This window comes from Gallinula chloropus (assembly GCF_964237585.1).
Source record: "Gallinula chloropus genome assembly, chromosome: 1".
Lineage (NCBI taxonomy): Eukaryota > Metazoa > Chordata > Aves > Gruiformes > Rallidae > Gallinula > Gallinula chloropus.
In genome coordinates, this window is record NC_140085.1 from 105,552,632 (window position 1) to 105,570,815 (window position 18,184).

Consider the following 18,184-nt stretch of genomic DNA (forward strand, 5'->3'; position numbering starts at 1 on the left):
AGACTAAGCTTACACTCATACATACGTATACTCATGAAGTAATAGTGTTACATCTTTGCAAGGCACAAATGCAACAGAGCACAAAACGCTGTCAGCCTTGGTCCTGTCATCCTGGACCAGTTATCTGACCTCATGAGAAGGTGAAGCAGAAGCAGGTTGGGTAGGGCAGGAGATCCATGCTTCAGTTAAACTGAGCTGCTACACACAATGCCCCCAGATTAGAGAAAAGGCATGGCTGTACTGTACAGGATACAGTGACTTACATGTTGCTGTATGGGAAAAGGTAGAAGAGGGCTCTGAAAAACCTAATTTAGCCAGTGGAGAGGGGTATGCAGTATAGATACATAGTTAGTCTTCATCAGGGAGCTGCAGCAGGCACTGTCCTTGGGCATCCATTTGCCCCTTTTAATCTTCCCTCAAGTGCAAAAGAGAATATGGCACATAGTTTACTGTGTTCAAAATTAGCATGCCAACACAAACCACACATTGAAAGTGAGAAGGCCTGACCTCTGCTGTAACACAGTGCCTGTACAGCAACGGCAGTAAAATAATGTTATGGCATGACATTCAAATATGAAGCTACAGAAGTTAGTACTGGCTGATGGTAACACTGACTGCTACATCAGAAATCTTGCTTTCAAAAAATGACATAAGGATAAGGGGAATATTTCCAAAACCAGATTTGGAAATTTCCTGAGACAATTTTACCAAGGAAAGCATCTGCATGCTCAAGACCTATATCTGTATGCACTATGAGAATATGCCAATGCAAATCAGCTTGCTAGATATATATCTGCTCGATCGTGTCTAGACAGGTTGTGAACTGTAATTACTGACTCTGATTAGTTAAAAATTGAGTCATACTGTTTTTACCTACTATGTTTGTCTCACCCACCTGTTTGTTGGGGGCTTGAGCGTGGAAGGTCTTTAAGATATATACTCTTGCTTTCTATGTTTATACAGCACCTAGCACAAGTTTCACCAACTTAAATGGCCTTTGGGTTTTTCACAATACTAGTATTTCAAAAACCAGCAAGAAAAATGTCTATAGAGAATAGTAACAGTTTAAAAGACAAACTCCTGTGAACAATTAGAAGAATCTGTGAAAGGTTATATAAAATAATATTTATAAACATCTAATACTGCAACCATTTTTAAAGGCTTGAGAGACTTAGAGGGCGCTTATATCTTACCTGGCTTCCTTCTTTTTGCCAGAAAACAGCTGGCTGGGGATTTCCTTTAGTTTCACAAGGAAAAGTCACTGTTCGACCTTGGGCTACAATTTGGTCTCGTGGTCTCACCACAAACTGTGGGGGAGCTACAATGTAAGAAAAAAAAATGGTGTAAATTGAGGATATTTTGCAAAGGGGAGATGAGGAATATTGAAGGAAAAAGACAACGTTATGGAGATTTGTTTTATGCCAGAGGACATAACAGCAGAAACAGTAATTAGTATAGACAGAACTAATATACAAACAAAAACAACAGCAACAAAAAGAGCAGCGATATCAGTATGTGATATGCCCAGTTGTTAAAAAACAACCAAACAAAGAAAAAACAAACAAAACAAAACAACCCAAAACATTACAACTATACATGCTAGTGTAAATTCTGATGACAATAAATGCTAAGGAGCAGCAGTCAGGCATTTATGATGCCACGTCTGGCTGTATTTTAAATTTTGTCTCGGCAGATATCAGCACATTCATACACCCTATGCTTCACAGAGCTTCTTATTATGCTGGAGCTATGATGTATTTCAAGGTATGAATTAGGATATACATACTGGCTTCTTCTGTCTACCCCCCGTGTCTTTTAAAAATGATTGAGAATGGAGAGGAAAGCCTGGATGACAGCAGAAGAACAGAAGATCAAGAGCTTCCTCACTTTTTTTAGGCATAGTGTAGTCAAGAATATAGTGGGAAGGAGAACTTGCTCTAAAAAGAGCAGTTGCTAAAACAACACAAACTTGGAAGTTCCAGATTTCAGCTTGTGCAAAGAAATAAGCAAGAGTTGAAGAGTTAGAGGGCAGCATGAACAGTGAGTAAGACAGAATAGGTATTCCAGGAGATCAGAAAGACACAAGGAAAAGAAAAAAAGGAGAAAGTGGAGCTAAAACAAGAAAGAAGAACCAGAATTGGCTAGTAGATGGCATTAACATCCAGACATAGCAGACCAGGAAGCACAATCAGAAGTGAACAACTTCTGAAAGAGCTATAGTTTTACTTGTCTGGGGTATTAATAGAGAATAGAGAGTCGATGTTTAGTGAGAATAAGAAGGGAGAGAAAAGGTGTTAATGTGCTGAAGGAAAGTGGAGAAGCAGCAGTGTTGGAGGATTTGCGAGAAAAAACTCAATAGCGGAGACTATATTGAGCATGATGTGATAAAGCAAATGACTTTTCTATGCATGACATCAAACCTTCCAGTCTTAGTTCAACACCAGAATTCACTGGAATTGGATTTCTACCATTTGACATATTTTAAAAATCTAAACAGTGTCTCCAAATAGTCTCATCAAAAGACTAGCTAACTCTGGGGACAAAATAATAATAAGAAACCCCACATTAATTTTCTTCTATTCCACTATTGGTTTGGTGGTTGGGGAGAGGAATGGTTTAGGAACACTAAGCTTTTAGGTAAACAGAATTTAAGTGTTTTAGAAAACCATATTTTCACCATTATAATTACAAACTATTTAATTAGGCACGAAGAGCAATCAAGACCCAGCTTCCGATTACACCTGCTGACAGCACAGATGCAAATCTGCTAACTGCATAGAAATGTATGCAGATCTGATTTTTTTTTAAATACACTTTACAGTTATCTTGTGAGGTACCTCCAAAGGCTTTACAGATCAGCAGGAGTCTAAAGAGCACCAGTTGAATAGCACACTGTTTTAATGCCTTCTTAAAACAAGAACTGGAAAGCACTTAATAAACATGAATCACCAACAGTTCAGAAGGCAACACCAGGGCTCTTCCTTCTGCTTCACACTCCTAAATACAGGTTTTGGCCACTCTGGAGAGAAAAGTGTTTGGCTCTTCCCCGAACCTCAGCATATATTGCTCTTCTGAAAGGGCAGGGATGAAGGGCTAGGTGCCCTGGTGCTGCCCATTTATGCCCATATGTTTTGAGATTTCTGTAAGAGCATAGATGTTGCTAAACAATAGGATCCAAACTCACCCTGTACCATTCCTGAAGTGCTGTACTGCAGCAAGTTACTCATTTTCCTCTCACCTCGCTTAACCCTAGTGTATCTGTATGCAACCCTTACAGGTGCCAGAAAGCTGTAACGTGGTAAACAGCCCATGTGTTTGTCCATTCAGTTGTATGGGAAGGGAAAGAGAGAAAGACCTTTAAGTTGTGAATTCAAAACCTCCATTCCTACAGGCATACCTTACAGTAAGGTATCTCTATGGTTTTGACCGTCCACTTAATAAAGGTCACTGAATTAGTTCAGTATTTGCTGCTCAGCCATAGAAGTCCATTGCCCAGGATATTAACATAGAATCAATAACAAGCTCAGGCAGAAGAGAGAGCAGAAAACCTCTAACCTCTTCAGGTGTTATATCTGCATTTGACAGGAACTATGCATGAGTCCTATGTCTATGCTGCATTACGGGTGGCCTCAAGACCATAGTCTTTCTATCGTGATGCTAAAACCTGGTGTCAGGAGACCATCCCATAGATCATACCTAAGCATGATCGATGCATAAGATCACTTCGTAGGCATGCTTGGTGCACTGGGGGTATGTTATGCAGACAGTGCTCTGAGACAGCTCAACAGAAAGAAGAAGGGCATGGCATTTCCATGAGACTATCTTTCAAATCACCTAACCGAATAAATGCAAGGTAGATAAGTTTAAGGGCTCATCTGAAACATTCTCACACACACAAGGCTGTACTGTAAGTCAATAATTCAAAGCTCTGAGCAGATTAGTATCACTGAACTTATTGCTGTAGCAGACTTTCCAAGGACCAAAGTAAGATAATTTGGTAGTCAAGGAAAAATGAGAGTCTAGTTTCCACCTACTTTCTATTTTTTTACTTACACCTAACTTTGAATATCTCCCACTTTCCTAGGAGAACCCCCCCCAATCCTTTATTTTACAAAAGGAGATAAGGAAAAAAGCAAGAATCGAGGCTGCAGCTCAGTCCAGAAAAAACAAATGATGTGATCAATCCTGTTGTTCTGTTCTCTCCCTGGCACACACCAAATCCTCTCTCGCATTTGCCACTCTAGCAGAACCTAGGGCCTCACAGCTACTAGTTTAGACATTGTAAAGACTCCAGTACATAATGATGCACGGTTATGCAAGGGTATCTTTTCTAGCTTTTCTTTGCAGTCATGATTAGTAGAAAATCATTATAAAGATAAATAAAAGAATCAGATCTTTTTTTAAAATATCATCTCTTGATCTCACAAGGACCTGACTTTCATAGTTCACTATGTTAACTGGAGCACAAAACCAATTCCTTCAGCCAAACTATTAAATACAATAATTTTAAAGAATGTGAAAAATATAAGTTTGGAAAAATAAAACCATATATAAGGGGTTTTTTTTAATTTATTCAAAGACAGAGCTCTATAATGAAGGAAACCCTCATTTTCTTCCAGTTGCCATACATAGCTATAGGTCTGTTTATAGACAGCCTCTGATAAAAATGACCTTGTTTACAGCATTTAAACAATGTTTTCATCGTATCAGTTATACTTATCAATTTCCAGTTGAATAATAAAAATTGACAACTGGAAGTAAGAGTTAATAATTGCAGGAGTAATTCTTGGTCAAGTATAACTACCAAAGCAGCTATTTACTCCCAGAGAACGTAACACAATCCTGATGAGGGACAGTAAGGCTCCTTTGACAGAATAGGCACTTGGGCTTTTCAATTTTACTAAAATCAGAGCTTATCGTCTTCATATATAGATGCTGTTTATAAAGGCAGATAAACATTATTACTTCTATTTTGCAGAAATGTTAACTGAGAACATGACTTCCTCAAAGCCCAGCTCCAGTGGGGTGTCGGACAAAACCTAGATCAAGATGTCATTGCTTCTCTCAAAGTAGGTGAATTTTATAAAACATTCTGAAAACGTACAGTTAGAGAAATAACAGCAGGCTTGACATGCTTCAGCTGTTAAAGTTATGTGGTACTTTAACGCTTAATTCAAGCTAAACATTAAGGTCATTAGAAGAATCTGTTGAAAAAACTGTTACGAAGCAGCAAACTGAGTGTTGTGCCTATCAAACTATTATCCTTTACTGTTTCAAATGTAACATTAACTGAATTGGAATAAACAGAGTGGAAAGGCTCTTGCTTAATTGACATTTGAAAGTCAAAGAAAATGGCTCCAAAAGCAGATACGTTGCTTGGATTCCAGGGGACTAGACAAAAATATGAAAAAAGAACAATTAAGACTCCAGACCTAGTATACTATTATTCAAACTTCTTGCCTTTTTTTTTCTTCATTTCTTTTGAGAAATTTAAATAGTACACAGTAAATTAGATTTGATTCCTGGCAAATTATGCTTTGATACTGCATTCAGCAAGTGCTGGCTTCAATCAATGTCATGCTAACGCTATGTTATGCTAATAGCCGCTTGTGAGTCTGAGGAGGATGATATGGAAATCAGATGGTTGAACATGAATAGAAAGCATAGGCCATGTACAAGGGGGCTTTGAGAAGAGGCGATGGGGGGACCCTAAGGTTAATCACATCATGTTCAGAACTGTTTTTACAGCACAGAACAGTACTCTACTGCAAGAATTAAAATGGAGATAGAAAAGCATGAGCGGTAGTGAGCATTAGTTATGTGATTCAAAATGGGAAGAGTGCATTCTGTTGCACTGGTTCTAGATGCCATTTTATGCTCAACTCAAAGGATCTTTTATTCTGTTAATAAATGTGTATGAAGGTAGCCTTTGCTCAAGTGTTCAAGAGCTGTAGAAAACCAAAAGAAACAAATAATATAAATTATTTCAAAAGGAATTCCCCAATCTTCTCCAATCTTCATATTTAGCAGAATCTCTAATAGGATGGGATGGGTTACATTAATTTCTTTCCCAGTGGCATTACTGAACACTAAAGGTTAGTTGAGTCACTAGGAGCTGATAAAGGTGCTGATGTAGAGAAGCTTGACTGAGACACTGAGTTCATCCCTCCTAAGTGAACTCTGGTCGCCTAATAAGGAAGCACTCCTAGGTGACTCTGCTCACTCATCCCTCAGAAGAAGAGGGGAAAATTACCACAGAAAAATGTGAATTTATATCAAAATGTACACTGATCCCATATCAAGTACTAGCAACATCTTCTTCCAGTGACACAGTTTTTTAAGGTGATCTCATGATTTGTGGTTCATGCTGAATTCAATGATCCTAAGGGAATATTATTATCATGACTCGCTCACAGCACATCCCTCAGCCTGTGTGCCCTGAGGTGCATACATTATATTGCTGTGATTTTAATTAAAAGTAGATACTGTAGCAAGGTTTAGTCCACTTTTGCTACTGCAAGCAGAAATGGAATTGTAACCACAGCAACTAATATCACTGGGATTTTTGTTGTTTGTTTTTGTTTTGTTTTTTTCTCAAACATCCTCAATTACCTAAGGCTGCCACTATGAGACTAAACTCATTTTACATAATCTAAACAATTTTCAGATAATGAAAACTTCAGTAATCTTTTAATTACATGTACTTAGATAAAATATCCTCACATACTATGGCATATGTGGCTTTCTTCAAAGCCTGTTGATGTTGGTAGAAATTCTATTGGCATATGTGGTCTTAGGATCATACTTATTGAAGAAATAATATATTACAGGAAAAGAGTGGCAGCAGAAATATTAAAGGGCTTAAATTATACATTTGACAACCTTTAATTGCAACTAATTTCAGTTGATAGTGAACTGCAAATGAAATTCATCATGAAGATTACTTAGGCAAGCCAAAGTGATAAAGATGAGTGCTTCATTTTAAACTGGAATTGTTTATTATCCATAAACATATTTCTGTGACTGGTTCAAAGGGAGCAAGGGAAAAGATGCTGACTTGTAAATGTTTTAAGTAATACTCAGATTAATGCTCACTGATGGGGAAAAAGCTTCAAGGAAGAAGCAGGAACACACTGGCTGGTAAAGAACCAACACACTTTAAGACTCAGCTCTGCTTCCAGCAGGGAAGAGACAGCAGACCAACCTAATATTCCCATCTACAGTCTTTCTCAGCACTGTATATTTGCAGCAGTAAATTAAATTCATAATAATCCTTTGAATAATCAAAGTTACACCAGGTAAAATACTCAGTAGCTCAGCCTGAAAGTCAGAGATTCAGTTAGGGTGATATGATAATGGGCTTTCCCCAAGTTGTCTTCTGACTTCTGAAACTTTATCAACATCACAATCTTCCTTTGCAAAGCCCTCAAAGACTAGAAACTGGATATCTCAATGCTCGCCTCAAAGCCTTACTGCAGGGACAATTTTAACGTGGATATATCAGCTCATCTTTGGTAAGTCTTGATAAGTTAAGGGATGAAACTCAGTTCCAGTCTTGCCAAATACACATCATGATTTCCCTGTAAGATGTTTACACAAAGGATAGCAGAAGCCCCCCAGAACGCTGGCTGAAGTATTATATATTTTGAAAAGGGAGGTAATCTTTGACATCCTCTGTGGTGGAAGGCAGGAGAGGTATTCTTGAAAGAAAATAATGATTCTTCACCTTTGTGGGTCATTGGTTAAATTTGTCTAAAAGATCTGTTAGGTATTGGACTTTTGGATACTCTTGTGATACAAATGTAAAAGAAAAATACTTATTTGCCTTGCTGTAGCAACATTTTCTCTTTGCATGGTGTTGAAAGCCTAGAAGTTTTGAGAGATGTTTTGCAAGGCTGCTATTGCTGATAGATTAGACAGACAATGTTTACAGTCTTAAACACCAGAAATCTGGGCCGAGAAAGCCCACAATTTCAGGTCTTCTTAATGGGTACCAAAAGTGATGTGTGGTTCTTAGAACACCAAGTTATTAGTGCACTATTAGTTATGACTAATGATAAATCAAGAGTGTAGCCTCTGACACAGGAGCCATTACAGAAGCCTATTACTAATCCAGGTATTTCTTATCAGGGATAAGCTAATGGAAGTTTAGGATGGTCATTTTCTTTTAAGTGAAAAGACTTCTCAGTCTTACAGCGTTCTCCAGTGATTAGGTGTGTTCACACACCAGCAAAGTAGTAACTTTTTTGCATGCTAGTTACAATTGAGTTGCCTGGGAAATGAGTTTCCTTTCTTTCTCTGCCATGAGTATCATGTTAGCATTCAAATCTGAAACTACTCCTTAGTCTGCATGAGTGCAATTGGACTCTGAAAGAAATGCACAGATCTCATTTTGTGGACATGTTTTTAACCATGTTTTCTTCCTTGCTCATTTAGTGGTGTTTTGTTGTTGTTGTTGTTGTTGTTTGTTTGTTTTTGTTTTGTTTTGTTTTTTCTTCCATGATTTCTCCATCAGGTGGATAGTTCTGTCAATAAAAACAAGGAATGGGAACATAGTGGGGTAATGGGTGACTCATGAAGCCCCTCACTAGACCTGCAATATTATTTTTAGAGGTGGCAAAGCAGGTACTTGCTTTAGATTCTTCGAAAAACAGCTTCCCAAAACCTATGGGAGTATTTATAATCCATAACTCAGGCACCATCTTTAACAATGACACTACTTCAAAATAAATTCTCATATGTCCTGCACCAACATATCAAATTTTAGCAGGCTGAATGAAAGGAAGCATTGGGGGAGAGCAATGGGGCAGAGGTAGAGAGTAGGGCAAAGCAAGTTCTTGGCAAGTGTGTCACCACGACTAGTTCGGCTGTAAGTGTTCTTCGCGTAACAGATGTCTCATGAACAGTGAGAATTTCCTTTTGCTTTGTTGTGCTTCATTTGCTGTTTTAAGATGAGCCATGTAAAAACACAACAGTGTGAAAAGATCACACTTCAGCCACTTGAGAATGCTAAACCTTCCTTTATACTTGGACTAATTGCTCTCATCTCAAATTTTGATTCAGGTTCTGAATTTCACATATAACAATATTTTTGTTTTCAGCTTTTCTGAAATATGGAAGCAGATAATGTAGAAGTGTGGAAGCATATGAATTTTTTTCTTCCTTTGCAAGAGGTGAAAGTCTAGAGAATCAATAAATAAAAAAACCCTGTCCTATATATTCTGACACATTAAATCTCTCTTTTATCCCTGGATGACCTAAAAGAAAGAAGTGAGATAAATCTGCATGGTCTAAGAAAAGTGATGTGAGATAAAGAATAATGCAAAACCAGTTTCAGTCTATATTCAAAGTTTCTCTGCCAATTTCAAATAACATAACTGCCAAATATGCCTTCATATGTTTTACAATAGAAGTTGAAAAAAATCCACAAACACTACCAAGGATTTGTCCTTCCTTCTTACTCAGTACCAATGTCAATAAAACAAAACTATGAGAGTAATTATTAAAAAAAAAAAATTAATAAAATCTAACTTTGTCTCCTACATAGGAGAAAAGAAAGGCATCTACGTTGTAACACACCCACCCACCATTTCCAGTACTCAGCAGCAGGACCTTTCCTGATATCCCCCTCCTTTCTTTTTTTGATTTTTTTTTGTGGGTTTTGGGGTTTTTTTGGTTTGTTTTTTTTTTTTTTTTGTTTTTGTTTTTTTTTTTGTGTGTTAAACATTAAGTTTAAATATCTGGTCTGAATTTCATCTCAGCAATAGACTGTAGCCTGTACCTTACAGATGCTCCTGGGAAATCCCTTCTAGAATGTCCTTCATTTAGTTTTGATGCATATCACTATACACTATACACTACTCAGGACTTTCCCAACTCTATATGATGGTTTTCCTCAAGTGACTGAGATTCAGGATATACTTTCTGCTCACATCAGATAGAAAAAAATGTGCTTTCCTAAAACCTTAACATCCTTGCAATAGGGGATGGCTTCTACTGCTATAAAATCTGTGAGTCTAGCCAACAAAAAAAATTATGCCAACAATAAGACATGCAATCTGCCATGATTCCTTTTGTCATGAGAGATAGCAGGATGTTTTGCTGGTAATGTGTTTATAAAAGAAAGACATAGTCCTTGCTGATACAGTAAGATTTCGTCAAAATAATGAGTGTACTCTGGTTATTTCCTTCAAAAAACATAAATTTGCACACTGAAGAGAAGAGCTAAAGGAGATTTTGAGAAGAATAAAGAGCCTAGATAGGATAATAGGCTACATCTATAGTAAGAAAAATGACAAGTTACTGGTTTGTTTACTGTTAAGATTATAAAAGGCTGAGAGGACATATTCTGCTTAATTCGAGCCAGTGTAAAGGGAAAAGAGCAAAACAAGTGAGGAAGAAATAAGACTATGCTGACTGAAAATGCTAGCATTCAATGAATGGGGCATACGGTAATTTTGCTATTGACTGTTACTGGTATCATACCCAAACTGTAACACGGCTAACAGCAACTGGGCAAAGAAGGTAAAGAGAAAAGCGAATGGATTAATGTATTGATTACCAAGCTCCTCTTGAAGGAAAGGAAATTTCTCCTTTTAGAAAAAGGAAGGGAAAACTTTGAAGGGAGCAACATATCAAAAGACTTTTTTCATATACTAATCTTCAAAGACTTATGGAGACACTCACTGATTCGAGCATATTTCAGGAAAGTTTAAAAAGATCTACATATTAAACTTCTTAAAGCCTTTTTTTTTTAAAAAAAAAGGAAAAAAAGAGAAAAGAAGGCCCTTGATCACTTCCTGCATTTGCTATAATGGGTTTTTCTCTAAGGGAAACATTATGAGTACTGATGCATACTTGGTACCAGAGTGGAATGAGCCAGGACACCACAGTATGTCGTACCAAAGCTTCAAATACACACACTGCCATCTTTCACACTTATTGTTGAAGAAGAATCCTCTACCAGATAGATCTTTCTGTATTTCTGTTCTGACCACTATCTGGCATATCCAAGAAGACTCAGAGCAGCAGGAAATGAAGCCAAGTTGTGCGGACCTGCACTTAAATACTTGGTAGTTAATGTGCTCAGTCTCCACTTGCAGAGCCATTCTGCCCCATATTTCTAAGATATCTGTCATTGTATGATTCAAATGTAAGTTCAGCTAGTGGAGTTTTACTGAAGTAGAAATGCTTAGGCAAGCGTTCAGGATTTTTAAACTGGACTTTTTAGACTGATCTTTAAAAGTCCAAGAAATGTTAGAACAAGTCTTACTGGTATACAAAGAAATCTGAATTTCATTCTATGGCAAACTTCTCTCTTTAATCTGAAGGATTTGCCTGTTTTTAAACAAGAATTACGTGTTACTCTTTCCCTTAAGGAAGAAATATATCCCCCAAGCCTAATGTCCACTACTGCCTCATTTGAAAATTTCTATAGGTAGTAGCAGTAGGCAGGCAGGCAACGTACCACATTTTGATCTAGATTTGAGATTTCTGCCACTGTATGATAGCACTGCAGTGCCAAGCATGATCTCATCTCTGCTGTCACACACCAATTACCGTTGCTGATATTTAAAAAAACCTCAGTGTCTCAAGTGAAGGTGATATTTTCATGAATATACTAAGAAAAAAAAATTAGTTGTCCTATACAGACTTTCCTTGCAAGAGTCAGAATGGAGAAGAATAAAGAGAAGTCATTCTCATCAATCTGAACAACCTGAAAAATATCATTTCTAGGCACAACACCTAATATAACTTTAGTTTAGATGCAGCCCTTTCTATTTTATGTTCCATGCTGCACCACCCTTAACAGCCCATTAAGTCATGCCAGGTTGATTTATGTCATGAAAACTTTCCAGAGCAGAATGAAATGCATCATAAGGTCACATTGCACTTAAATGTGAATAGACCATATTTAATTAATGTGAAATTTGGAAAATTCATGGCAGGTGTCTTATCTGCTTCTTTTCATCTCCAACATGGTAGGGAAGTTTTATAATTTGGTTGATGTCCTTTGTTAATTCCAAATACTTAGTTTCCAGGTGACACAGAAGTATCTACCAATTTGCTGCATGTTGGATCTTTCTGGGAAGAAGAATCATAGCATATGACAATAAATTAAGTAAACTTATGGCAAGGCAGTCGAAATGCAAAGAACTGTATTTTCTCTTGGGCGTAGTTGAAATTAATTTGAAAACACAGTACTCTGTCATTTGAATGACTTTTTTTGATGATTAGTGAAAAGATAACTGAAACATAAGACAGATCTTCATAGATCTGTTTGAACTTTAGGTCCTCCCTCTCAAAGCAGATTAACAACTGCTTTTGAAAAGATGGTTGGGCTTCTCCCAACTTTTGTGCTTTTTTTAACAGCTATTCTCCTTCGCAAGTATCTTAAGAAATACAGTATAATGCAAAAGTGAAAAAATACTAACTTGCTCAACTGGAACACTCATCTAATAGATGAAATAACAAGAGAAAAGGTCTAAATAGGGATAAATACCTTGTTTCCTAAATCCATCTGTTGTAAATCCTGTTGGAAATCTTTTCAAAAGGTTATAAATGAGGGGACACCTATTTTAGAAATGGGCAACACATTTATTCCTAGCAGCAATCCCAAACATGATGAGTAATGTGGCACAGAGCTGATAAATTCACCAGCTGCCATCCACCTCAGGCAGAGCCATACCTCATTTTTCTAAGCGCTCTACACCACATGTTAATAACTGCTTGAATCAAGCACGGTCATTGGTAATCCCATTCCTGAGTTTTCCACTCAAACTGAAATTAAAATAAAGTATCCCAACTAATAGAATATAAATACTTGAAGCAGGCAAAAATTGAATAGAAAATCATTCAGAATTGCAATCCTAGAACATGACAAAACCCATTCCTATATTCTTTGGTGAAAGGCATCAAAATAAAATGGTTTGGTCTTTAAAACACAATTAAATACAAAACATGCCTGCTTTGAATTGGAAGTAGTGATGAAATGTAGAGGTACATAGATAATTCTCAGGTGTCATGAAAGAGTATAAACTTTTAACTGTTACCCTGAAGCTGAACATATATCTAAATACATATATACACTTTGTTAAAATGTCATACTCCTAGAGTGCTGTGAGCTTCACAACATTAAGTAGTGTTTGCTTTAGCATCCTTTCTGTAAGGAGGGGTGGTTTTGCTCTGCGTTCCAGTTAACTTCCTGAACAACAACAACAACAACAAAACACTACAAGATTTGACTCACCATTCTTGTAAAATGACAGTTTTAGCAGAAGGTAACTGGGGCTTCGTGGTGGGGAACTGGTGGTAGAGTGTGGAGTGGGAAGCTGCTTTGTTTTGCTCTGCCAGGCTTTAAACTTCAAAAAAACCTGATCGGCAGCTACCTGTTTTGCCTACTCTTGACTGAAACAGAGATATGAACTGTAGATATCAGTCTAATTTCAGATCCTTAGCAAAAAACTGGTAAAGCCATACACTGCCAGAAGGACAGCGTTGCCCTTTCTACAGGTACAGGATCAGATAAAGGTGATCTGAAGAAAGTGATCTGCTTGTATACAGCAATCCCTCCCTACACACTTGTATGGGAGTTCTGTATGTTTATCTTGGGGGCTGGACTTACTTACTTAACAATCTTTTCACAATTTCCAAATATAACAACTTAAATAATGTGATAAAGACCATATGACCATGTAAAAGAAGACTTTTCTTTGTACCAGATGTAATAAAATAAAATACCGTAGGCAGGGAATATGACAAATTGACCAGAGCATGGTCACACAAGGGGATCATATACCTGAACAAAAAGTAACTTGAGACCAAGAGTTTCTTTATAAGCTTTGGAGATGGAATCATGGATGACTCAACAGCCTGAAAAGCCTTAAAAAAGAATCAGTGTTCTGAAATGAGACACCACCAACTCTACTGAAACCTATCATTTTTGTGACTCTCCAGTCATTTATTGTATGTGGCATTCACCGAGCCTGAAAGAGTCTCTACTTTGGTGATTTTTTGTCGTACCTTTCTTTTAAGAGTGATCAAAGAGAGGAAAATATCTAGAAGTAAAATACTTTTAATCTTGTAGCATTTTCTTTGTGCATGAGAAAGGAGATTTCATTATTTCCTATATTCCACACCCAAACTTGATAGATTTACGTTTGAAGCATCTACATTCTTATTATATTTTCTAAACAGAGGAAAATTTTTTTTACAAGTTTATTCCAGTTTTACACTGTTACAATTTCTGAGAATTAGTTTCTTGAGAACTAGAGTAATGCCAAAGTAATAGATGGGGTTTAAATGGTGCTAATAAAATCCCAAATGGAAAATAGTGAATTTCCATTCTGCACAAGGAATCTTCCAGGTATGGATAAGCCATGCTGTGACTGTAGAGGTAGTTGTTTTGGCTCCACGTACGCTAGTTCAAGAAAGCTAATAAGCATGGGATCACCTTAGTTCTGGAACAAAACCTAACCTGGATTTTATCTTTAAATTATTCCAAACTCTCTTTCTCTAACTTGTAACTGTAGAAGAGCTGAGACAAGTGCAAACTCACACACTTTAGTCAAATGCATGGCCAACATGAGTTTTCACTACATAAAGACAGGCTAAACCCCTCAGTAATCTCCATAAACACCAGTACATACTTTTCATACTAATAAAAAAAATCAGAGTAACCATATAATTAATCTAAAAGATACATCTAAACACAAACTACAAAAATCAGAGGAATGGTGCAACTGGTTATATTATTTAGAAAATCCACACAGGCACAGAGTAAACATCCGTGAATGAAAATTAAATTACACGTTCAGCGTAATTCTGAACACCAAAAATTAATTTCAGCTACTGACAGTTGCAATTTTCCCATTGTGCTCAGTTATTTTTATAAATTTTCAGAAGTAATTTCAAAGGTATAGGAAGGAAACAAATTTTCAGTGTGGGAATTCAAAATCCAGTGGTTGTCTTCCTCTGGACTTGTTACTCAGAACGGTCTGCATCCTATACTGTGCATTCCAAAATGCACTCCAAGATGACCAAAGGGCAAAAATCAATGATGAACTTTCTTAACAAGCACGGAAATCTACTCCATCCCCTCTGCAATTTCAGAACTACTTAATTTCCAAACTCGTTGAAAGATACAAGAAAGACGGGACATGCAAAGCCTGTGCTTTTACTGCTATGCAATAAAAGCATAATGAGCTGATCATTTAGGGCCTGATAGAAGCTCACCGAAGTCAATATAATCCTTTCTGTTGATTTCAATGGCTTTTATACCAGGCCCTTAAATAGACTGTTAAAACATCTGAATGAGTGATTTTGGCTCAGTACCATCGCACCCTCCCCGATTCAGTGATTGGTATTTGTTGGTGATTTGGCAAATCCGTTTATACATGACACAGCAGAAAATACAAAGTTCAGAACAGCACTTTATCAGTCAAAATCACTTGCCTGGTGTTAGACAGTTAAGACTATTAAGCACTGGCTGCTAATTTCAGCCAGTCAAATGTTGTTGCAAATGAAAGATGAAGCATTGCATGAAGCCATGCTAAAATGGATAGAAGGATGGTTACTTACCAACGGGGCGAGCTGTTGACATTACAATGGTGTAGTGAGAACATAAAAAAGAAATTAAAAAAAAGAAAAGAATATCTGTCAGAATGCATGACGTGTAATGTTACCTTCTACTATGGATACTGCCATGATTTCTAACCCCTCAAATGACAGCCTAAGCAAAATATTTACTGTTGTTAGCCACGTGCCACTATTAGCACGTTTACTTGAGCATAGCATCTCAACAAGCTGACTGGAACCGTTCTCTGAGAAACATTTTTATTATCTTTGCATGCCATCATCAAGTATCATTGTTAATGCCTGATAAAAGAAAAATTGCATTGCATTAGCACAAACTTTTAGCTCCCGATGAACACATCAATTTAAGCTGCAGACTGCCAAATGTCATGCCAGTAGATGCAAGGCGTTTGCTTTCTGAGTCAAATGCCAATTGAATTTTAAGCACGGCCAGTCAGTACAGCAGTAAGGGCTCCAGAAAGCCCAGGACAGTTTTTTTTTTTCATTCAATAGTGGACATGAAAGCTTAGAGCACACTGCTTCTTCCTCAACTGAGAGTGCTGATGAAAATATAACAAGCAGGCTGAAATGGCCGCAGGGATTTCAACCCAGAACCTCCCAAATTACTGCTTAGATACCTTCTACTTCCTAAAAACATTGCTGCTGAATGATCGACAGGTTAATACTCTTTCAGGTTGATATCAAGATTGAAAGCTGCTGCTGCAACAAGTGATTTCTTGATTATAGCAACAGCCCTTCATTATACGTGTGCTGGGGAAGAGGGCTGTCAGTCCCTCTGTTATTAAAATATAGACATCTCCTTTCAGAAGAGGTGAAAAGTTGGACATAAACTGGAATCCAGGTTGCATCTGGTTAGGTGAGAAAGCAGTAGTTACACATTTCTAAACAGCAGCACAATTTAAAAAATAAAGAATAAAAAAAAATCTTTCTTCTTTTTCAGAAGTTAACCAGCTCTGTATGTTTATGTGCAGGGTCAAAATTAAGATATGTAGATTCAGAGGTAACCCAGTATGGAAGGAGTCTTAGTTCTCAACCTGTCAATGGCTTTATCCTTTCTTTGGCATACCCATTTCATTTAACTATTTCAAACCTGATGCCCTTTCTCATCCATCATCTGTTTTAACACTGTATGACCTCTACTATTAAGGACATATTCCTTCTGCAGCGAGATAAGGAATAAGTGTGATGTGCACCTTTCCAGGAGAGGGTATGAAGGCTGAGCCTTCAGGGACACCAACTGCATCCACACCCCCTCTTTTGAGAAGATGGTGCCATGAAACAGGGAGCTAAGGTTAATGCTGCTGTTTTCAGGTTTGCAGCTGTAACTGCACAACACCTGCAAGGACCAAGGCACTCTTGTAAATTCTGAAGTGCTATGCTGTTTTGCTCCTCTACATGATGAGTGGTTATCCAGTTTCGGAGAAAACTGGCAGAAGTTTAAAAATTCAGAATTAAGGCTTCCTTGATTAAAACAACCATTGTTCATTGTTCCTTTAAAGTCAACAGGCATTTTCCCAAACCTTTGTTTGCAGAAAATTCAGAGTAATAAGTTTCTCCATTGAATTTCGTGGCTTTTCTCATTTTCTGTCATATCCTGAACATTTAATATGTTTATAGTACTGTGGCTTCCATTGTGTTGGATAAACACTATGAATTTGACTATAAATGACAAACCCAGGGGGGAAAAATACCCAAGATAATGAAAACTTGCCTTTACTGTAGGAGAATCGATTAAATTATATATTTCCTCGGGTTTTTTTCACCTTAATTTCATCAAGTTCAAGCTTCAGTGATTTCAAAGGATTTTGTGCTTGGTTGTAGCTATTGTTTATAACTCAAGTCCAGGTAGCAAATCTGAAAGGCTTGCTCAGTAATGTATAGAGTGGACACAGTTCTAGGAGTGTTTAAAAACTACCGAATTAGTTGCCAGATTTATTGGATGCCGGGATTCTGCCTGTGACAAAGGAACAGAGCGAGAATATTTCTGGGAGTTCACTGTAGTGACTATTTTTCTCACGCTACAAAACAGAAGAACAATTGCTTACACAAGCACATAGCAGGTAAATCTACTTCTTCAGCCTAAAATGGGAAGAGCTGCATTATCACTTATTGTCTAAAATGAACACTGAGGTAATATTTCAGCAGATGGATTATCACAATACTCTCTTTTCTTTGTTATACACCAACATCTACCCCCCTCTACAAAGCCACTCAGTGCTTTTTTTCCCTTTGAATTCAGCAAATTAAACTGAACTGTGTCCATGCATTAAATGGATGGAAATGGAAGCTGGCCTCTTGGGTCAGTTGACCCCGGTTCTAATAAAGCAATCCATTGAGACTTTGAACATTTGATTTAATGTGTATGAAAAGAGAAGAACAGATAAAGCTAAAAATGTTTTTATTAACCTTTCACAGCTCTACTGAAAACCGTCAGCATGCACCACTAAACTGTGAAATAGTGCCTGCATGATATCCATTGTGCCAAATCGCTGCTTATCTTTTGGAATGAAGTAATAAGTATTATATTCTATTTACTCATAGGGAAATATTACCCTAAAAACTTTTTCTCTCCCCATAATCTTTAGCATGT

The 18,184-nt window shown here is 37.3% G+C and overlaps 1 protein-coding gene across 1 annotated transcript in view; it reads right to left on the reverse strand.

Annotated features, from left to right (window-relative positions):
• The window catches only part of ROBO2 (roundabout guidance receptor 2), a gene marked incomplete at its 5' end in the record, with an annotated part of 461,552 nt that overhangs the window by 102,445 nt on the left and 340,923 nt on the right, over window positions 1-18,184 (reverse strand). The window contains 2 exons of the mRNA XM_084279241.1: window positions 1,194-1,318; window positions 15,580-15,591. Coding sequence (XP_084135367.1) covers window positions 1,194-1,318; window positions 15,580-15,591 — 137 coding nt within the window. The remainder of the gene's footprint in view (window positions 1-1,193; window positions 1,319-15,579; window positions 15,592-18,184) is intronic.